The 22,085-nt window shown below is 43.9% G+C and overlaps 2 protein-coding genes and 1 long non-coding RNA gene across 8 annotated transcripts in view; all 3 read right to left on the bottom strand.

Annotated features, from left to right (window-relative positions):
* The window catches only part of DMBT1 (deleted in malignant brain tumors 1), a 46,855-nt gene extending 41,147 nt beyond the window's left edge, over window positions 1-5,708 (bottom strand). Inside the window, exons 1-6 of the mRNA XM_071747996.1 lie at window positions 5,565-5,708; window positions 3,878-3,922; window positions 3,354-3,398; window positions 2,275-2,586; window positions 1,962-2,006; window positions 844-1,155 (exon numbers count right to left, since the gene is read on the bottom strand). Of these exons, the coding sequence (XP_071604097.1) occupies window positions 844-1,155; window positions 1,962-2,006; window positions 2,275-2,586; window positions 3,354-3,398; window positions 3,878-3,922; window positions 5,565-5,664 (859 nt within the window). The 5' untranslated portion in view covers window positions 5,665-5,708. The remainder of the gene's footprint in view (window positions 1-843; window positions 1,156-1,961; window positions 2,007-2,274; window positions 2,587-3,353; window positions 3,399-3,877; window positions 3,923-5,564) is intronic.
* Window positions 5,709-6,745: 1,037 nt separating this feature from the next.
* On the bottom strand, window positions 6,746-8,145 carry LOC139798647 (uncharacterized). Its single transcript, XR_011726888.1, has 2 exons — window positions 7,675-8,145; window positions 6,746-7,151 (listed from the first exon to the last, which is right to left on the bottom strand). It is a non-coding gene; the product is annotated as an uncharacterized lncRNA (long non-coding RNA).
* A 3,076-nt stretch (window positions 8,146-11,221) lies between these two features.
* Window positions 11,222-21,711, bottom strand: LOC139798634 (scavenger receptor cysteine-rich domain-containing protein DMBT1-like). 6 transcript variants are annotated; one of them, XM_071749614.1, is made up of 16 exons: window positions 21,588-21,711; window positions 20,604-20,660; window positions 19,125-19,166; window positions 18,786-18,803; window positions 18,233-18,544; window positions 17,819-17,851; window positions 17,145-17,189; window positions 16,799-16,961; window positions 16,357-16,571; window positions 16,049-16,093; window positions 15,347-15,391; window positions 14,586-14,736; window positions 13,899-14,110; window positions 13,388-13,560; window positions 12,340-12,728; window positions 11,222-11,583 (listed from the first exon to the last, which is right to left on the bottom strand). In XM_071749614.1, the coding sequence occupies exons 1-16, from the start codon at window positions 21,649-21,651 to the stop codon at window positions 11,334-11,336; spliced, it is 2,214 nt and encodes a 737-aa protein (XP_071605715.1). In that variant the 5' UTR covers window positions 21,652-21,711; the 3' UTR covers window positions 11,222-11,333. The 6 variants fall into 6 exon arrangements, with proteins under 6 accessions (XP_071605715.1, XP_071605714.1, XP_071605716.1 ...); XM_071749613.1 differs by having other exon boundaries at window positions 19,125-19,169; window positions 21,588-21,710; XM_071749615.1 differs by lacking the exons at window positions 17,819-17,851; window positions 18,233-18,544 and having other exon boundaries at window positions 19,125-19,169; window positions 21,588-21,697.
* Window positions 21,712-22,085: the final 374 nt, after the last annotated feature.

Genomic DNA, 22,085 nt, shown 5'->3' with positions numbered 1-22,085 from the left:
GGTTGCTGGTATTGCAGCAGTAGTGGTTGTGGGTATTTCAGCTGTTGACGATAAAGAGAAAGGAGCAAGTGAGGACCCTGTGGGTGAAGGAGCATGGTCAGGTTATGTTGCAGCACTGAAGAGGTTTTTTTTCACCCTATGATGTGTGTGTGATGGAAACCCTGGGAGTGTCAGAAGAGTGATCTTATATGGTGGATGAAAGGAAAACCACAATATCTTGACGTGTCCTCAAGATAGATATAAACATGGACAAAAAAGCCACTTCTTCAAGTCTCCCAGTGTTTCAGAAGAGAAAAGAATGACACCCAAAAAAACAACACCATCATCTTCACTGTCACCACAAAATCTGCACAGTCTGAACTCCACCCCAAGCAGCAGGATCAGACACACAGAGGGGCAGCGTGTAGGGTTTCAACAGTCAGGACCAATACGGACTTCTCTCCACAAGTGAGAATGTGCTATAGCTCCACCCTAGGAAGCAGGAACTGCCATACTGCAAAGGAGCACTTGTAAAGATGAAAAAACAGACTCACTTGTGCTAGCCCTTGTTGTTGGAACAGTAGTGGTTGTGTGCTTTAAAGCTCCTGTAGAGGAAGAGAAAGAAGCACTTGAGGGTCTTGTGGATGAAGAAGTATGGCCAGGTTATCTCCCAGCACTTGGGAGGTGGGTGCCAGCATGCAATGTGTGTGATGGAGAGCTTGGGGGTATTGGGAGTTTGATCTGCAGTGTGAAGCAGTGAAAAAAACACAATATTTGACCATGGACCCATGAGAGATGTAAGTGTAGACAAAAAGGGCCTCTTTTTCAAATGTCCCAAGGTTTAGAAAGCAAAAGCAATGGTACCTGAGCACACAACTCCAGCATCTTCACTGTGGGCACAGTTGTGGACACCCCAGCCACGGTGACTGCACTGAAAGAGGGAGGACTCGCTGCCAGTGCAGAGCACGTCGTCCAGGTAGATGTTGCCAGAGCCTTGTCCAAAGTAGGCATTTGATGGAGCAGAAACAGCAAAGCCACATTCCAGCTGCCTGCACACCACCTCAGCATCCTGCAGGTCCCATTCGTCATCACAGACGGTGCCCCAGGCCCCGGAGTAGAAAATCTCTACACGGCCCTCACACCGGTTCCTGCCGTTCACCAGGCTCAGGGAGGCACCTTGGAGAGGAGGAGGCATGGAAACCATGGAAAAACCCTCCTGCACACAGGCACCTTCTCTTCCCCAAGGCATTGGCAATTCTACATGACTTTCAGGCCAGCAGGGCTGTCACCCTCTGCTTCATTAGGCTCTGTCTCTCCTCGCTCTACTCTGCCATGGACAACACCAAACCCCACCCTGTGACCCACTCCCGGGTACCACCAAAAGAAGCATCCAGACAAGGAATGACAAATTCAGACCCAAGTGAAGGAACAGTTGCTCTGAAGATCTGTGTGGAATGTGGGGATGTTGTCTCCCAACCTTCTAGAGTTGGGAGTGAAAGACTCAAGTGAGAACCTTGTAGATGCAGTAGCACAACCAGGTTACCTCCCAGCAGTGGGGAGGCTGGGAGGCTGATGCCAACCCGTCAGGCGGGAGATAGAGAGCTTGGGCTCATCAGGGGTGATCTTCAGTGGTGGGAACAGTAAAAACCACAGTCGTTGAATATGTCCCCAAGATACCCATTAATGTGGACAATGAGGGCCCCTTCCTGCAAGACCCCCAAATACTTAGGAGGAAAAGGAACAGCACCCAAGCACCCAGCACCAGCATCTTCACTGCCACCATGATATCAGCACAGTCTGAACTCCAAACCCAACAGCGGGATCAGAAACACAGAGGAACGGTGTGTAGGATTTCAACAGTTAGCACCCATAAGGACTTCTCTCCACAAGTATGGTAGTGTGCAAATGGTAAAATTTCGCCTAGGAACTGGGAACCGCCACACCTCAAAGTACCCCTTGGAGAGATGAAACAGCAGACTCACCTGGAGTAGGTGTTGTTGGAGCAGTAGTGGCTGTGGGGTTTGAAGCTGTTGTGGAGGAAGAGAAAGAAACAAGTGAGGATGTTTTTGGATGAAAGAGCGTGGCCAAGTTATCTCCAGCAATTTGGAGACTGGTTCCAACATATCATATATGTTAGTTGGAAAGCTCTGGGGCATCAGGAATTTGATCTTCCTCCGTGTGTGAAAAACAGTGAAAAACACAATATTTGACCGTGGACCCATGATAGACCTAAGTGTGGACAACAAGGGCCTCTTTTCCATGTGTCCAGTCTTTAGAAAGCAAAAGCAATGGTACCTGAGCACACAACTCCAGCATCTTCACTGTGGGCACAGTTGTGGACACCCCAGCCACGGTGCTGGCACACCTGGAGGGAGGACTCGCTGCCAGTGCAGCGCACGTCGTCCAGGTAGATGTTGCCAGAGCCTTGTCCAAAGTAGGCATTTGATGGAGCAGAAACAGCAAAGCCACATTCCAGCTGCCTGCACACCACCTCAGCATCCTGCAGGTCCCATTCGTCATCACAGACGGTGCCCCAGGCCCCGGAGTAGAAAATCTCTACACGGCCCTCACACCGGTTCCTGCCGTTCACCAGGCTCAGGGAGGCACCTTGGAGAGGAGGAGACATGGAAACCATGGAAAAACCCTCCTGCACACAGGCACCTTCTCTTCCCCAAGGCATTGGCAATTCTACATGACTTTCAGGCCAGCAGGGCTGTCACCCTCTGCTTCATTAGGCTCTGTCTCTCCTCGCTCTACTCTGCCATGGACAACACCAAACCCCACCCTGTGACCCACTCCCGGGTACCACCAAAAGAAGCATCCAGACAAGGAATGACAAATTCAGACCCAAGTGAAGGAACAGTTGCTCTGAAGATCTGTGTGGAATGTGGGGATGTTGTCTCCCAACCTTCTAGAGTTGGGAGTGAAAGACTCAAGTGAGAACCTTGTAGATGCAGTAGCACAACCAGGTTACCTCCCAGCAGTGGGGAGGCTGATGCCAACCCGTCAGGCGGGAGATGGAGAGCTTGGGCTCATCAGGGGTGATCTTCAATTGTGGGAACAATAAACACCATAAGGAGCAAAAAAATGCCCCTTTCAGAAAGCCCCATGCTTCGCAGGAAAGAAAAAGGAACAGCACCGAGGAACTCAAAAGCAGCATCTTCACCATCACCACCACATCAGCACAGTCTGAACTCCATCCCCAGGAGCAGGAACAGACACACAGAGGGGCAGTGTGTAGGATTGCAACAGTCAGGATCAATAAGGACTTCTCTCCATAGGTATGGTAGTGTGCAAATGATATAAATCCAACCTCGGAACTGGAATTGCCACAGCTCACAGGAGCACTTGGAAAGATGAAACAGCAGACTCACCTGTGGTAGGCCTTGTTGTTTGAATAGTAGTGGTTGTTGTTTTTTCTGATGGTGAGGAGAAAGAGGAAGAAGCAAGTCAGGACCTTGTGATTGAAGGTGCACAGAGACCTGACCTCCCATCACTTGGGAGTTGATGCCACCATGTCATGTGTGTGATGGAGACCTTGAGGGTGTCACCAGGGTGGTCTTTCTCAGTGTGCAGCAGTGAAAAACCACAACATGTGACCAAGGCACCATGATAGACATAAATGTGGCCAGCAAGAGCCCCTATTTCCAATGTCTCAGTTTTTAGACTGCAAAAGCAATGGTACCTGAGCACACAGCACCAGCATCTTCACAGTCACCACAACATCCACCCCAGCAGCAGACATACAGAGGGGCAGTGTGTAGGATTTCAACAGTCAGGATCAATAAGGACTTCTCTCCATAAGTATGGTAGTGTGCAAATGATAAAACACCACCCTAGGAACTGGGAACAGCCACACCCCAAAGGAACACATGGAAAGACAAAAAAGCAGACTCACTTGTGATAGTTGTTGTTTGAGTAGTAGTGGTTATTGTTGTTCCAGCTGTTGAGGAGCAAGAGGAAGAAGGAAATGAGGACATTGTAATGAAAGGAGCATGACCAGTTTATGTTTCAGCACTGGAGAGGATTTTACCAGCCTATGATGTGTGTGTGATGGAGAGCCTGGGAGTGTCAGTAGAGTGATCTTATATGGTACTTGCAAGGCAAACCACCACATTTGAATGTGTCCTCAAGATAAATATAAACATGGACAAAAAAGGCCCCTTTGTCAAGTCTCCCAGTGTTTCAGAAGAGAAAAGAATGACACCCAAGCAAACAACACCAGCATCTTCACTGTCACCACAAAACCTGCACAGTCTAAACTCCACCCCCAGCAGCAGGATCAGACACACAGAGGGGCAGCGTGTAGGATTGCAACAGTCAGGACCAATAAGGACTTCTCTCCACAAGTATGGTAGTGTGGAAATGATACAACTCCACCATAGGGATGAGGAACTGCCACAGCTCATAGGAGCACTTGGAAAGATGAAAAAACAGACTCACCTATGGTAGTCGCTGGCGTTGCAGTAGTAGTGGTTGTTGATGTTTCAGCTATTGAGGAGAAAGAGAAAGAAGCAAGTGTGGACCTTGTGGATGAAGGAGCATGGCAAGTTTGTCTTCCAGCACTGGGGAGGTTTGTGCCACCATGACATATGTGTCATGGAGAGCTTAGGGGTGTCATCATATCAGCTGTGTTGAGCTAGTGAAAACCACAAGGGCTAGATATCTCCAACACATTTTTTTTTTTTCAGTCAAACTGGTGCTGGTTTCTTGATTAGTCAGAGAGGTGGGAAATTTCCTATTTTCTGGAGACATTCAAGGTGAATTTGCATCCTTTGGCTGAATACTACACTGTAATTCATCATGGATGCATGTCAGGTTGTTTCAAAGTCTAATTTAATTTTTTGTTACTTTTTGAGATTCTTTGTCCTATTTTTTCTTATTCTGATTTCTTTTTTACTTATTTTGATTTTCCTTGCCTTGTTTTTATTTTATTTTTAATCTACTCTTATAATTCAAACATTTTTTACTGTCTATTTGAAACCAGAGGACAAAATAAGCAATCCACTCAATATCCCCCATATTCAATATCCATCATGATGGACGCTGTTTCATTATTTCTAGCTGCAACAAACAGTGAACAGACAGGTCTTCTAGTCAGAAGAAATAAATTAGTATAAGTAATAATTTTTTTTCCTTAAAGCAAATATACATTGCAGATGAAGAAATTCCATTCCCTCTTAATTCGTTACTGGACTGAAGATGAAGAAATTCCATTCCCTCTTAATTCATTACTGGTTTACACAGATTTAGAGAAACAAATCTCTCATGCTCCTATATTATTTCTTATTTGGTTTAAACTATGCTACAAGACACTACTGCCAAACACTTAAATCAGTATTCATTGCATTGCACTAAATTAACTTCAAAATGAACGATAGTGAATCATGACATTAATTCATTCAGATTTTAAGAAGACAATGGGATGCTATCCCATTTCAGTCTATCTTATTTCTTATCTCTGCACAAAGTTGATTTCAGTAGCATGTGAGTTACAGCTATGGAACTAGTGGAGAAGAGTAAGACATTCCCTTTTCCCTACCCCTTTTTGAAAAGAGTTTTTCAAAAAATTTGAAGTGGTTTACCTGATGCAGCATTTGGGAGTACTGCACTGAAGAGGAATAACCCCAGCAAGAGTTTGGTGGTACCCATCTTGTACCAGGAGATGCCAACAAAGCAAAGCATCAGAATTTGTACCCTGCACCTGCAAATGGGTGAGGCTTACAAGGTCAGCCTGGCCCCTTGCTACATCTGATTTCTCATGCAATATTTTTATGATGTCCTGATCTTTACCGAATGATTATAAATGAACAGTAAAGTTCTCATTTCCTGGATAATTTGTGGTAGTGCTATCAATACATATTATCTAAACTGTATGTGCTGACCCAGTGTTACCATTGAAACAAGGGCAGTGAACCTATGGCTCTTTGTCCCCACCATCCTATTTTTGCTTATTTGTTGCTTGTAGATAGTGACTCAAGTAAATAAATTGCAACTCATTGCAAGGTGAGGCACCAAATTCCCAGTAGGGTCCCTGATAAACCCTGGTGGTTTCCACTTGAAATTAGAGGCTTGTTTCCCCCTTCCTTGTAACCAAACAAGTCAAGAAAAAAAAAAAAAAAAGTAAATTAATGCCAGCTCTTTTTAATATACCCTAAGTTGTCCTCAGCTTGAGACCTCTGTTGAAGTTGCTTTAGTTTACTCACATCTTCCCTCAATCTACTGCTTTGTTCTTTAGCTGAATTTGCCAACAATGCTTCCTTCAATCATTTGAATCATAAGGTCTATAAAGAGGGAAAGGAATGAAGTAAAACCAAAATGGTTTCCTCACTTGATCAATGTGGAATCTTAATGGACTGAGAAATTGCTTAGGACACAACAGCCCATGACCCTGTCCTGCTGATCTGCTCTCTGGAGTCATTATATTGCAATTCTATTGTTTCTGTTCTGGGCCAGCTAGAAAAAGGCCATTTATTGGTCTGATGTTCTGTTCATTACCCCTCATCCAGGGTGTACCTAGCTCTTCATGTTGGCTGTGGTACAAATGGCAAACCACAATAGGTAATATTATTTCTGCTGGTATATTCCAACCTTCCTCCAGCAGAAAAGCACAGCTTGGGTCTAGAAACAAAGGGAATTAAGCATCTTCTGTAAAGGTTCACAGCCCAAGAATAGAGGAAGGAAAGGCAAAAGCCCAGACTCCAGAAACAAAATCAGAAGCTGTCAAAGCAGTGGCTGAGAAGAGCAAACAAGCTGAAGGACAATAGTAAATACAACTGATTGTATTTATATGTTAATAAAGAAATGCAAGCCTGAACACTGCAATTCACAGCTCTGCTGTGCCTGACACCCTGACAAAAACAAAAACAATTAACATGTGCTCTGTGGAGTGATCACACATAGTCACTGGGAAGGGGCTACAGAGTCATAATCCTTCCTCTAAATTCTTGAAAAAGACCTTTGTCCAGACCAAGGAGCTCCATTTTCCAGTAAGCGTACCTTAATTTGTATTAATATTTTCCCATACTTCTCATATTCTGTACCTTCTGGTTTGATAACAGGCACCTTTGGTTTGCAGCTGGTAAAGTTACAGTGTCCCCTGCACAAAATATGGGTCAGGTTCTCTCTCCTTTCTGGCTGCACATACTGACAGCAGAGAACCAGGAAGTTTGCTGCAAAATGAAGAACCATAAAACTTGTTAATGACCTGATGCATGAGGTCACGTTCCTGACAGCATGTCAGCAGCCTGATGCTGTCCTCACATCAGGAAGAAATGGAAACTATTGCCTTGGCTCTTGACCACTTCTTATTGAGGCAGGTTACACAGGATCAAATTGGTCCTACCAGATTACAAAAGATGGCAGGGGCAAGAAACCTAAATAAAAATCAGAAATCATCAGAAAATCAGCCTCAGTTAACTCATGATACCTTCTATTCACTATTTGCTTGAGCAAGTGTTCACTAAATTATACTGTTAATTTGACTTAGAGAACTAAATGTTATCTTTTATATGCAATTTGAAAACAAACAAACAAACAAAAAAAAAACAGGTCCAAACTGCTAAAGATTGAACTTTTCTATTCAGTTGTCATTTTTAGTGGCACACAGGGCTGTTAAAGACTATAGAAAGCTCTACCATCTCCCTTCATCAATCATTTTCTTTCAGTTTGAGAAAGAAAAAATATTTTCCTTACTGTAACACTGGGTTCTAGATCCATGGAGTGATTTTCTGCCTTGTGGTTCTTGCAGAAGGGAGCTTGAATACATCACTCTCCACCTTGATCCTTGTATCTGCCCAGGAATGGCCTGCAGAACTTCAGTTCTTTGATATGTACTGATAAATTTTATGCTGTACACAGAAGACCACCCAATATTCCTCAGACTTTTACTCTTAGACTGCTTTGCTTTGTCCCTACAACAGGAGAAAACTTGAGTTGTAACTCCAGGGAAGTGCCAAAAAAAAAAAATCAGACCTGCACTTCACAACATAGTATACATGGATTTTGGTCACATAATTTATGAAGGTCCTGAACAGCCTTCATTTGAAGGATTTTTTTTTTTTTTTTTTTTTTTTTTTGAATGAGTAAAACCTTGGTGAATGCTTCTTTTGAGCCATATCTGTTCCCTGCTTTCACTACCCTACAACTGGTTTCCATCTGACCCTCAAGCCTGGCCTCTGCCTTCCAGCTTCTTTTCATAATCATCTATTCACACCACCTGTACTTGTTCCAAACATTTTTTTCTGGGTGATTTTTAGTCTTCAAGTAATGCCAATTTCCTTTCTAAGCTTTACTGAGATAAAATACACCAGAGATGGAGCAGCCTGAGGCAATTGGCTACTGAAAAAGAAGGTGTGAACTGAGAAGACACTTTGGCTCCAAGACTTCCAACTTTCTCCAGTGTTACCATCTGCTCCTCTCCACTCCCTGACCTGGTCTTCAAACCTGAAGAAGGTTCATCAGGAAGGAAATGATGATTTCTGTATAAACCCAAGGAAAGCATAGAGGTAAGAAATATGCATTCCTTTCTGTGTGAAAGATTATTTCAATATAAAACACAGAAGTCAGTCATTTCACAAGTCAGTCAGGGTGGTGGCTTCTCAGCACCCATGTTGCTAAACTTTTATGCTGCTTTATAGCTGATACTAACTGCTAAACAGCAAAGTCCTCCAACAGAAAGTTACAGGTTTTCCTCATACCTACAGTCCAATACCCACTGCAACATGACCTATTTTTCTGAGCTGTATGTTTAACTTTCTCTGAAGCACAAATGTGGCCAAATAGAATGCAGAGTGCAGCATGTGTCATTTCTTTTTTCTTTCCCTTCCCTCCACCTAACCAGGCAGATCATGTTGGACAATGTGCTTTTTACAGTCTGATCAGTGCCAAGTGATAACCTCAGGTAGCAGGAACCATTACTAAATGGCAATGACAAATATCAATGACAAATATCAATACACCAAACCTGTTCCTCTCCCTGTCCTGCCTTACCAGGCACTATTAACAATTTGTTGATGGGGAAAAAGAGTTTTCTGAATTTTGCCAGACTAGATGGAGTCCAGTTCACATATATATTGCTGCATCAGATATTGCACAAAGCATTGACTCCTAACTGGGAGGCAAGATAGGTAATGAAAATTAAATATCATTAGCAACAAAACATTGCAAATGTCTAAATATATATATATAGAGGTGTATAAATATATATAAAGGTGTATAAGTTCTCTGCTATGAACAGTTTCTCCCCAGATCTCTGGAAATTATCAAGGCAGTTAAATGTTTGCCTTAAGCTCCACAAACTCAAGCCTCAAGTACTCTTCTCAAAATCCATTCTGAAGATATTCGCTGAAATCCTTATATCTCCACTGAGGCACTCAGTTCACAAATTTCACAACATGAGTGCATATAGAGGGCAAGGTACTTCAACCTTCTCACTGCAAATCTCCCAAAGGCCAAACCAGGCTCTGCTCAGCCTTCCTGCAGGACCTGGCACAGCTGGGGCATGACCATACCAACACCAGGTTGTAGGTTCTGGTCTTTAGCATGAAGTGAGAACACAGCCAAGTTCTTGGGAGTTCTGAGTGAGTGATGAGGTCTCTAGGCTGTGCTTGTCATTATGTAAAGAACAGCTAAGTGTTAGTTCAGACCTTGCAAACTCATCTTGATTAGAGAAGAGGGATTTTGCATTGGTCTATTTGTCTAAAAAAAACAAAACTAAACCAAAACCAAACAAATAAACCCCCACCACCACCAAAACAAAACAAAACAAACAAACAAACAAAAAAACTGAAGGGGAAAAAAGGTGGAGAAAGGTGGTTGTGGCTGTATCTTCTTGTGGCTTTCATTGACATTCATTTTGATTCGACTGATTGTAAGCTCAACAGATACAGTCCAAGAACAGTACAGAGCTATAAAAACATTTAAAATAATCCAAACCCATTCTGCATTGTGTTTCCAAATTATCTAAGACTATTGTACACCTCATTTTCAAACTAGGAATCCTGTACACCTCATCCCCTGTATGACCTGTATTTTTTCCTCAAGAATTTCACTATGCTGCAACTGCCTTTGGTTCCCTGCTTTACACGAATACAATAATACAATGAATCTCCTGTCTTGTCATCAGGACGCATGAATCACCCCTTGAAAGATAAAAAGACAATAGCCATTGACTTATTCCATTGTGCCCTTTGCAGCTGCCACCCTACAGTATCAGAAGATTGGTGTAGTTTTGAGCCAAGAACCTGAGCTGAGAACAGTAATAACACAGTCTTGTAGTGAACTGACAAAGAGCCTTGAAAGATAAAGAAATACTAACACCAGACTCTTCAAGTGACAATTATTAGAGCACTGAAGCAATTAGAAATAGCAAATGTAAAACCAGATGTTAGTCACTAACAATTATTATTTGTATTTACTAAGAGCACTTCAGTGGCTATGCTATTTGACCCAAATTTTGAGACTTAACACTTAGATGGAGGAAACTCACCACACAAAACCAAGAAATGGAGGGAAACACTTCAGACCTTACAGAAATTATCGGAGTATAAATATTACTGTGAGGATGCTCAGAGCTTCTCTATTCATTCATTTCATAGAGGGGGAAATTAGGGAGACATTTGGGGGTTTGCTGCACTTTAATGAAAACAGAAATTTGTTATAGCTCTCCAGCTATTCCACATACTTTGGTCTTAAATATTTAGTACTTGTGAATCATTAAACTTTCATCTACTTCAGTCCTCAATCTACGTTATCTTTAACAAAGGGAATGTGAGAATTATCAGTGGGAGCAGAACATGAACTCGTGTTCTCCTGGAGGAAGAAAGTCCAGCTCTGGGAAACGATGAGGTGACCTTGGATCCCTCATCTTGTTATCTTCAAAATATAAAAAACAAATGAAAGACTGTACATCAGATTTAAAGATTATTTCCTGCACTCTGGTAACTCCAGGATCAGGTTTATAGGAGTGGATCTTGTTTATAGAACTTAAGCTGCAACTTCAACATTTCAGTTTTACTAATAAGAAAACAAACAATGAACAAAAGCTTGGAGATCACAAATTATTCTGGTAAGCCATTTCAGAGGGGTTTTTCTGACACAGAAAGGCAGTTTGGGCCCAGGTGGGTTCCACCTACTTGCCCATTCCCTGTCTCATTGGACACCCCACAGGATCAGCATTTTAGTTACTTGCAGAAGAAGGGAAACTGATGTGGAGGGACATAAACAGGCACGAGGCAGTAAGCACATTCCTAATATTTATTGTAGAGCTGCTGCTAAATCTTTCAGAATTTAAATTGATGTTTAAAGAAGTTCTCAACCAAAAGAGAAGGTTTTATTCAAAATCAGCCACATTCCTATTGCCGAAGCTGTATTGGGCCAGCAACAACTTTCACGTTTGGATGGCCAAAGCTTGCCTGGCTCTTGGGCCTTGTAAGACAACCTTGGTAGCATCTGGAAGAATAGTCATAGGCCCTGCACACCACAAATTCACACTGCAGGTAAACCACTGGGCTGCTATGAACAAACTGGAAAGCATTGAACTGAAACCTGAGGATGTGTTTGTAGGGTGAGTAATAGGTTCTGTAGGTAGAATCTCGAACACACCTGAGAAGAAACAACAAAAACCTCTCGTGAGTGCCCACTGCCATCAGACATTTGCATGCAACATAAGACATAACGTGAAAAGAGATTTTTTTTTTTTTTTAATATCCATGATGAAAATGGTTCAGAAATCTGTTGCCTCCCATCAGCCTGTGGAGTGTCTAGACCCCCAGCATGTGTGTGTTTTTCTGAAGGTGAATTTTCTTCACCTGAGATGTCCCATGAGCTGGCCAAAGCCCTTTGGTCTATTTGTCATTTTAAGCTGAGGCGGTGTGTTCTATTTTGGGTGAATCTGTCCCCTCTCTCCCAGTAAATCTCAAATACCCATGTTCATCAATTGTTTAGAAGCTGACATTAATGTATGTTGTAGTCCACAATTCCACACTATTCCATTTAAGATAAAATAATATTAATATATCACTGTTTTTAAATTTTAATAATATAACAATCTAAAATATTATTATATGAATAATTTAAATATAATACAATTTAGTAGAGGAAAAATTTTCACTGTAAGGACAGTCAGACATTGGAATAGTCTCCCAGGGGAAGTAGGGATTCCACTGTTTTAGAAAGTTTCAAGTCTCAGCTCGATGGAGTGCTGAGACATCTCATACAATAAATAATATTAGAAAGGTTGGACCAAATGATTCTTGAGATGCTTTACAACCTCACATTCTATGATTGAAAATAAAATAAAGTATATATTCAGAAGTCCAAAGACAGTTCTGTGTGTAATTGTGATGCATAAGAGCTTACCCATCCCTGATTATATCATAGGTTACTGTGGTAAAATTTTGGGGAGTAGGAGATGCCACACATGTCTCCAAAAATAACACCAGGTTTGAATCAGCACTGTTCAGGTAAGCTTCTAGGAACAAATTCTGGTTTATGTCAATATAGTATGGAGAGTCATTCACTGGCCGAGAGAAGTAGGAAGAGTGATAAAACGTGAGGTTTATATCATATCTGTCATACTGAGTTTCGTTGACTTCAAAATTGTCATCTGCAATATACATTGTTTGTGCCCATGTGTTCTGAAGCATTTTGCAGTTGATATGCAAGTGAAGGTTTCTGTTTCTTGTGATGACAGAACCAGAAGAGGATCCTCTAATCATATTGGAATAAGTTATTGTATTGTCGTTTCCCTGTTTGGTATATAAAATAAAAAGTGAAATTAATTGATATAGTCAGGTATGCATTATGTACTCTAAACTTTGCTGTATCCTAACAGCAACATGCACAGTAAGTGCATTATTTCCAGCAAAGTCTGCTGTGGAGCAGTCTGCACCTAGAAATTGCTGTTCTCAAGAGTCTGTAATCTATATGTAACTCAGTGCCTACAATATGGGCCTAGAGAACTACTCACATTTAATGCAGATGTAACAGAATTAAGTACAACCTATGCAATGCTTTGAACATTAAATGCCTGGAAGTTTGGGTCCTGCAGAGTATTTAAGATGAAATCTGATTTAAAACATGAAATTTTGTAACAGCTTTGAGATCTTCTAAACCACCTCACTCTGATCAGCACTTTGAAAATGCCAAGTATTTGCTTCTTTCCACATTTTATTCCTTAGGAGATTGAAGACAGGATATAAATGAGTGCTCTGGCAGCAGACACTAAATATGAGTGTTAATAAATCTTATATCTCAACAGAAGCAGCCCAGAATGATCAGGATGTATCCAGCCCCAGCAGACCCCAGGATAAATTTCAACTTGTGTTCTTCTATACAAATTCCCGGGCTTGTTTTTTTTGTACACACACAATATTTACACATTTTGCTGGAGCATTTACAGCCATACCTCTCTCACTGTGCCACAGTGCATGTAGGGAACGTCGAATATAACATACTCAGAGGTAATGTTGGGTTTGCATTTGGGGTCATTCAAGGTGAGATTCCAAGCAGAGTAGCCCTGTGACTGAAGGTAGTATCTGCTCACAGTTGCACGCATGTAATCTGGGAAACACAGCAGGGCTAGCAGATGACAATGAAAAAAAAATGTTACAGTCTCAAGAAGGAGACCAAAAAACCATATAGGTAAATAAACAGTATTTTTGCGATAAGCAGCTGCAGGAGTTCAGAGTTCAAACCATATATGTGCATCTGGAAGGGCTGGAAGAAGATGATTTTTGAGGTCCCATCCAACCCGAGTCATTCTATGATTCTATAAGTCTATCTCTGTGAATTACCACAGCTCTAATTTAAAACACCACGTCATGGGTGATTCATTGAAGAGGTCCAACATTAAGAGCTAGAGAACTGGCAAAATGACTGAGAAGGAAAGCAGGGTCTTGCTTTAAACACAAACTTACTGGTGCTCTGATCTGCTGGAGTGGAATAATAGTCAGCCTGAAACCCTCTGTAGGTGTGTCGAGAGTTGCTGTAAAAACGGAGGGTCAGCAGGTTGGAGGAAGATGTGTACGTGTGGTAGGAACCAGAGCAAAATTTCCCAAGGAGAGGAGAGGTATAGAGTGGCCCATCATAGACTGCCAAGTAGTCAGAAAGGCATCTGCCACCTTCCATCCTGGGGAGAAAACATCACTAGTTAATTAGAGGCTCAAATTATTATTATCGTTGTTATTATTATCATCATAATTATAGCATTATTGTTGTTGTTATTATTATTATTAGCCTTATTAGTAGTATTAGTAGTAGTAGTATTATGTTGTTGTTATTGTTGTTGTTGTTAACATCATCATGCTCATCATCATTATTTCTCTTTTTTTATTTAACTGATAAACTGCTCATAGCCAAAGGTTATATTTTGCTAATACGACTATCAGATTAGTGAAACAGAAATTATAACCTTCAATTCCTGTCTTATTAGAAGCCAGCCCACTATTGACCAAACTAAAAAAATTTATACATTTTCAACCTCCAATGTACTAAAAGCTTGGAAGCTTGGAAAAACATCCTGGTAATCAAGCAGCTGTCAGCTTAGCAAATCCAAGGTGCTGATCCCACCCACCATCTCCCCAGGTGATTCTTTTTTTACTTACTGAACATCTCTAAAAACAAGGGTGACAAGAAAGTTGCTCTCTGCTTCTATTTCCCAAACACAGTTGGCATTGTTTGGATAATTGTTGGGGTAAAATGGACTCTGTAATGTCCCAGATGGAGAGGAAAGCAAACCACCACAAGAATAATCTTCTGCAGAGAAAAAATATGAGGAGCATTAACTAAATAAATAAATGTACACCATGATTTTAGCATATGTCTATGTAGAATTTATAAGTATAAAACTTAGGGGCAGTGACTTCTACCAGCTTCAGTGGTGGTTCTGTTAGCTTCATGCATCTTCTCAATGCAGACTGGGAGATGCTAAGCACATTTGAACAGATTTTATGATGCTGATGCCTCAAAATTGTGAACACTGACATTCTTCTCCTTGGCTACAGCCATGCCCAAACAACTCCTCTGCCTGCACTTGTACACACACAAAGACATGAGCCCTTCTATCTGGGAATCCCTCTTAAGAAGTTCCTTATATATTCAGCCCAAAGCTCAGGACACACATTTCACTATGATGATGACTGACCGATGGCATAGGTTGCCCACAGAAGTGCTGGATTCTCCATCCTTGGAGAAAGTCAAGAGCTATCAGGACACCACAGTCTTCAGCTCTAGGTGACCCTGCTTTAGCCAGGAGGTAGGACCAGATGAACTCCAGAGTCTCCTTCCAACATCAACCATCCTGTGATTCTGTCATCCACAAGTGGGGGCAGGAGACAGTCAGATCTCTAAACCACTCCAGACCTACCTGAGGTCGATGTCAGAGCAGGCACCGTGCTGAAGGTTCCTGGCTCTGCAGAGAGAGAGCAGAAGTGAGCGAGCAGCATTCTGCCAAGAGGAGCCTCCTACTGGGAGTCAACCCTCCAAAAGGGACAATGAGACCTGAAACCCACAGCCACCACCTGTATGCATGGCAGGTCCCTGTGTGGCTGCACCTCAAAGCCTTCCCCCTCCATCCCACCAGCCCAGAGTGAGGTCACTTTCTGGCATATACAGAAGCTCCCATCAGCAGGGCTGAGAAACATCTTTGGTAATCATCAGGAGGATGAGGCAGAGTGGACCATCAACAAGGTTGCTGATGCTACCAAACTGAAAGGAGTAGATGATTCACCATACCATCCTGCTGCCACCCTGTGGGACCTTGGCAGGCTGGAGAAATGGGCCAACACAAAACTCATGTACTTCAACAAGGAGAAGTCTAGTCTCCTGCTTCTGGGTAAGAACAAACCCAAGAACCAGTAAGCATCATGGACCATTAGCTAGGAAGCAGCTCTCAAAAAAAGGCACTGGGGGGGTCCTGGTGGACACCAAGGTGAACATGAACCAGCAATTGTTTCGTACTGGAGGTTGGACTTGATGTTCTCCAGGGGTCCCTTCCAACCTCAGTCATCCTGTGATTCTCTGAACCTGAGCAAGAGACAACCAAACATCTCAACACCTCCAGACCTACCTTTGCTTGACCAGAAGGGAGGAATCAAGCTGGTGGTATCTGGCTCTGCAGGGAGAGAGAAGCAGGTGAGTGAGCAGCATTTTACTTAAAACAGAGACCCCATTGGGAGTCACCTCTCATCCTTGGAATAAAGAAAAAAGAACCCAGTCAGCCCTGGACCCTGGCTGGACCGAGTGAGATCAGCCTCAACCACCCTGTGACTCTGGATCCTGTGTGATGCCCACAGGTGTCAGGAGCCATCAGAAGACCCTTAAGGAAGAATTCACACTTTTGCCCTGGCAAAAAGTAAAGGACAACTGCCATCTTACCCTTGGTGCTGCCAAAATCAATAAATGAGTAGTAGGAGACCTGGAAACCTCTGCCACTGACACTGCCATCACTGTGGAACAGGATGGTCAACTGGTGCCCAGATGACTTGAAGACACGATGGTCGTTCCTGCAAACCTTCCCAAGGAGTGGGCTCTCCAGGGACCCTCCATCATACACCTCAATGGCATCATACTGGCAGCTGCTGCCCTCCAGCCTGTGGAGAGAGGAGGATTTTTCTGCATCATCCCTGGTGCCACCTCCCAGCCCATGTGCTGGCAACGCCTGCAGACCTCGAGCCACCCATCTCCATTCCCGGCCTGGTCCTGGTCCAGTGCTGGGTCAGAGGTGGCCAAGGCTCTGCAATGTGGACAAAGCCACCCCTGAGCCCTCCCAGCACTGGGCATCCTGCCCACGCTGTGGTTCTCACCCCACAGGACTCACTCTACATATACAAAGCTGAGCTCCACTCTGCCACGTGGCTCCCGCGGCCGGAGGCACCAGAGGCAGCGGGCATTGTTGGGGTAGGAGCTGGGGTATCCTGGGCTGTGGAATGAGCCAGATGAACCCTGAAGCAAACCACCGCAGGAGATGGGCCTTGGAGAGCCTGAAGGATGAACAGAGAGCTCTTGAAATCCCATCATCAGAAGCCAGCAGAGAAGGGCATGGACATAGCTCCATCCAACCACGCAGGAGCAGGGCACCTCCAGAGGTCCTGGTCCCATCCAACCTCAGCATTCCTGTCATCCATAAGTGGAAGCAGGAGCTAAGCAGCCCCCTCCAAACCCACCTGAGGTCATCCACATGTTGGACATCAAGCTGGAGGTATCTGTCTCTGCAGGGAAAGAGCAGAAGATGAGTGAGCAGCATTTTACTTCAGACAAAGAACCCTATAGGTAACCCTGAGATATATAAAACCAAGACAGGCAGTGGGAACTGTAACACAGAAACACCAAACCAGACCAACATCAGCTATCCTGCTGTTCTATCATCCATAACTAGGGGCAGGAGTTTTTCAGATCCCACAGCCCTCTCCAGACCTACCTCTGGTTCACCCGAAGGAAGGAATCAAGCTGGAGGTATCTGACACTGCAGGGAGAGAGCAGCCCCCCCGGTGAGCAGGCAGCATTTTGCTTAAGAGTAACATCCTACTGGGAGTCATCCCTCTCCAAAAGGGACACTGAGACCTGAAACCCTCAGCCCAGTCAGCACTGCAGGATGGCTGCAGTACCAACCAAGTCTCAGCACTTGCTCTAAGGGCATCACCATTGTGGCACCAAACTTCTGCCACAGAAGAAGCAGCTGCTCAGCAAGTGATCCTGCATCTCCCTGAGCATCAGGGATGTTGTCCAGGGATTGTAATTCCAACCCATATTTGTGTCCCACCCTCTGATGGAGATGGAGCATCCCAGGGGCAAGAGAATCCCAAGGAGAAGAAGGAAGCAAACAGAAATCTCTGGTTACCTGTTGTTGGAGGAGGCACTGTTAGTCCTGAGTCTGGAAGGAAAGGACCAAAGGTCATGAAGCAGTTGGAGCCCTTGCCTTCCCTCAGAGAACATGCTATACACTCATGGAGAGCTACAGAGAGACCCATAGGGAGGGTTCCTGGCTCAAAACCACCCTCATCCTCTCCCCCTGCCCTGTGTATGAGCCATCACCCAGGTCCCAGATGTCCTGAGCACAGCCTGCAAGAGCAGGCATGGTGCTCCCTCAGGAACAGAGGTCCCCAAGCCAAGGACACAGACCCACAGCCCTGCTAATGCCCTATGGGGTGTGAAGCAAGGGCTGGCCAGCCTTCCCCCCCAGCTTCACACAAGCTCCAGATGGGTTTTTGGGTTTTCTTCAGGGAAGTGTCACCAAAAGGCAAAAAACCCTCACCTGAACATATGACAGAAGCACCCCCGTAGTAACAGCCAGAGCTTGGGTACTCATAGTACTCATAGGGGCAGTCCCACAGATGTTCTTCAGAGCCCTTGCAGTTCACTGCTGTCATCTCATACCAGCCCCAGCCACTTGATGGGAAATAGCTCATCACACCCAGAGGTGAACCACAGCCAAGTTGCCTGCACACCACCTCGGCATCTCTCATGTCCCACAGGTACCCACAAACTTGTGACCAGCCTCCAAAATAGAAGATTTCCACATTGCCTGCACATCTGTTTGGCCCACCATCCAGCTGCAGCAACAGCTCTTTGAGAGACAAAAAAAACCTTTGGTCAGGCCAGCAGACAGACTTCTGGTTTCAGTCAGTGGCGTCTGAGAGGAGAACACAGTCACCCACATCCTCCCTGGGCATGGCTGCCCATCAACACCCCCTGGCAGCCACCCCCAGCCTGTAGCCACTTCTTGGTCTCCCATGAGAGGGGACAGCAGTGGGCATGCATGTGTCCATCTCTAGGACCATGACAAGGACCATGGCAGACAGACTCACCATCAGCTATGACTGGAACTGTGGAGGAGAACAAGCAGGGGGAAAAAAAAACACAAGGAGAGGAAGTGAATTAGGACATATCCTTTGGGAAACATCAGCATGTTTTCCCCTTTCCCCCATGAGTCAAGTCCCCAGTGGGTCAAATCAAGTCCCCAGTGAAGGGCACAAGGGACTTTTAGTCCTACCAAGGATGCTGGCTGCTAGGGTCAGGGCCATTCCCAGAATTCCAGCTCCCAAAAAACATCATATAATTTTCCTACTCAGGGATAAATAAGATGGAGGTAAAAATGTAAAGCTACCACTGTCATAAAGAATAAAAATCTGATAAATTCTACTTACAAGTAGTGGAGCCATATGGTGGTGTTGGAGATGTACTTGGGTCTTCTGGAGAATAAAAAAGACAAACACACCAGAACCAAATGGGGAGATCAACAAGGAAAATATAGTTTGAAACTTCCCCAAACACCATTACAGCCTCTAGCATCTTGTGGCTGACAAATTTCAGATTCAGGAGGTTTCTTTCAGTTGACCTCAGCAGGATTTTTTTCATCCATTAATTATCAAATCTCTATGAACCATCAAAACCTGCAGCTGGACCAGAGAGTGTCAGGTGCCCTCAAAGTGAGAAGAATCTTTCTTTGCTTTGAACAAGGTTTCTTCTGGTTTCACCTGATCCAACCAGATGGTGATAGCTCTGCTTCTTGCATGAGCACAGGCTGTGAACATTCCTCCCTTTCTCCATACCAAGAACAAAGCTACTCTGAAAATCTCAATATAAATAAAGGTGACAGAAAACTCTCTGAGGAGCTGCTCAGATTATGGGGAGCTGAGGAAGGGAAGCTGCTCATCCCATTATTTTCCTTAATTTTGCACAGTGCAGACAAAAAGGGGATTGGGGGGTGTGGTGTCTCCAAAAGTTTTCTGTGATGGGTTTTGCTGACATTCCCACCACACTTAAGCTACTTTTATTCCTTTCCCCTTTCAACACGGCTGAGTTCATCCATACCTCACTGCTCAGCCCACTTGGTGGCATAAACTCTGGGGCAGAGAGGAGTTTTCTCCACTAAGGCTGCTGTACAGGACACTTGATGGAAAGCCCTCCAGGTGGCACCAAGAGATCAGAGGTGTCCCCGGGGGCTGGGCTCTGGCAGGCACAGAAAGGTGATCTCCTTCCTGGTGTTTCATCTAGGCTGGAGATTTGGGTTTTCTGAGAGGGGACTTGGTGGGGATTTTCAAACCCCACACACAATTGTTGCTAATCTAATCTTAACATAGAAATTGTTAAGTTTGGAAAGGTCAAGCAGCTATCAACTAAATGCTAATTAATAGATGATTAAAGGTCAAAATCTACACGGCTGGAGACTTATTATTGACATCACTGGTTACACACCCCAGTAAAAGTCAAGAAACATCCCCAAAATTGTAGATGGTCAGCTTATCAAAGGAACACAGAAACTCAGCAGGTACTTCTGCTTATCACATTATCATTATCCTACACTAAAAATTAGCCCAAGCACTGATTTATTTGAGCTCTTCATTGCAACAATGACTTGCATTCTTTCTTGGAGAAATACCTACAGTTCTGTGCTGCATTTTCAGTGCACACACACACTCTGCCACACAGAGCCTGGGTGGAGACATTTCAACATCTGGGAGCCCAGTCTGAAGGACACTGGACCCCTGACTATACTGGGAGGTGGGCTACATCAGTTACAACTAGACTAGAAAAGTTTTGAAATGCAACCATCATCCTGGGGAGAAGATTTAGCAATGCCACCACTATAGACAGTGTATATTTTTATATAACTTTTAACATACCTGTTGCTGGAAACATTTTTGTTGTGGTAAAATCTGGTGGCCAAAAGCCTCTTGGCACTGTCATCACAAGAAAAAAACAACAACAAAAAATTTGACAGAACATGACACGAATTAAGCAATATGGATGGAATGGTTGCTGGTGACCCTGACAAATGGAAGTCAATCTCTTGTTCCATCCCTCCCTCCTGCACAAAACATGCAACAGCAGCTGCTGAAAAAGAAATCTCTGCTTTCCCTCAGCACCCTGCTGGCACTCTGCTCAGCAAGTGAAGCCTCACTTGAAAAGGGAAAAGGGTTTCTGGACCACAGGAGAAGAATTTTACCCTGTTTGAAACATCTTCCCTCCCATCAGACCCACAGATATTTGTATGGGTCCCCAAAGGCATGAAGCTATCTGGGCAGATCACTGCCTCTGCACCCAGATCAAATTACACTCACCACAGGAATTAGGCTGTGAGAAATTAGAAATATAAGATTACAGTAATTCCTGGAATATTCTAAAAATTACAATAATAATAGGAACATGTGCCCTGCTTGCTTTAACAGAGCACTCTCTTCTGAAACACCAATGTGTTAGTTGCAACAATACACTTAAGCAAATGCAAACCCCATGGTTTGATAAGCACCCCACACTCTGTAGAATCCACATGCATTTCATCCAGAACATACTTATTAATCTTTGAATTCAATTCCCCAACATAAAGATTCAGAAATTTATATCACCAGTGTGTTCACTTGTATTTCCTTTCCTAACCTCTTTACAAGAAACAGTGAGGACAACAATTTAGATTCATTAGGCACTTACAAGAAAAACTTTTGAATCAATGGGTATGATGATTGGCTTGCTCAGCTCACAGGCTTGACCTGCTGGTGGGTTTTGAAAGAGCTGGGCTGTGCTGCTGAATCCTCTCTTACCCTACAAACTTCAACAATAGCCTGGTGTGAAATAGAGCCAGGAAGCTGAGCAGCAGTGAGACCCTTTACCTGCTTCCACCCGAATTTGAAGACCCATCACTACCATCCACACCAAGATCATGGTGGCAGCCATCTCCTTGGAGCTCCTGGTTACAGGCAGGCACCTGAATTTATAGGCAGAGACACCAAAGGGTGTAGCTCAGCAGCCCAATCTCTGCCTTCAGTAAGTCAATACCAAACACAGCTCTTCCCTCACCACCATGGCTTTATGATTGATTTGTTAACATTCATAGCTTCCTGGTTCCATTAGAAGACACCACCTGACATCTTCCTCAGGGAAGGTAGAGAGCCAAAGCGGTTGCAATAGCTGCTGGGTTTCCATCCTGTCCCTCTTTTAGCTGTGAAGTTCTGGTCACTAACAGAACTTGTCCCTTCCTTGGGTTTGGGTTGTGTCTGAGCCAAAGCTGCTTTTTTGAGTCTGGGTAGCACAACCTTCCTTTTTGTGACTGGAAGAGTAAGAGAGTGGTGGGAAACAATCAAGGGGCTTATGGAGACCCTTCTGACTGG

This window comes from Heliangelus exortis, chromosome 7 (assembly GCF_036169615.1).
Source record: "Heliangelus exortis chromosome 7, bHelExo1.hap1, whole genome shotgun sequence".
NCBI lineage: Eukaryota > Metazoa > Chordata > Aves > Apodiformes > Trochilidae > Heliangelus > Heliangelus exortis.
This window is presented reverse-complemented; position numbering and strand designations above follow the sequence as displayed.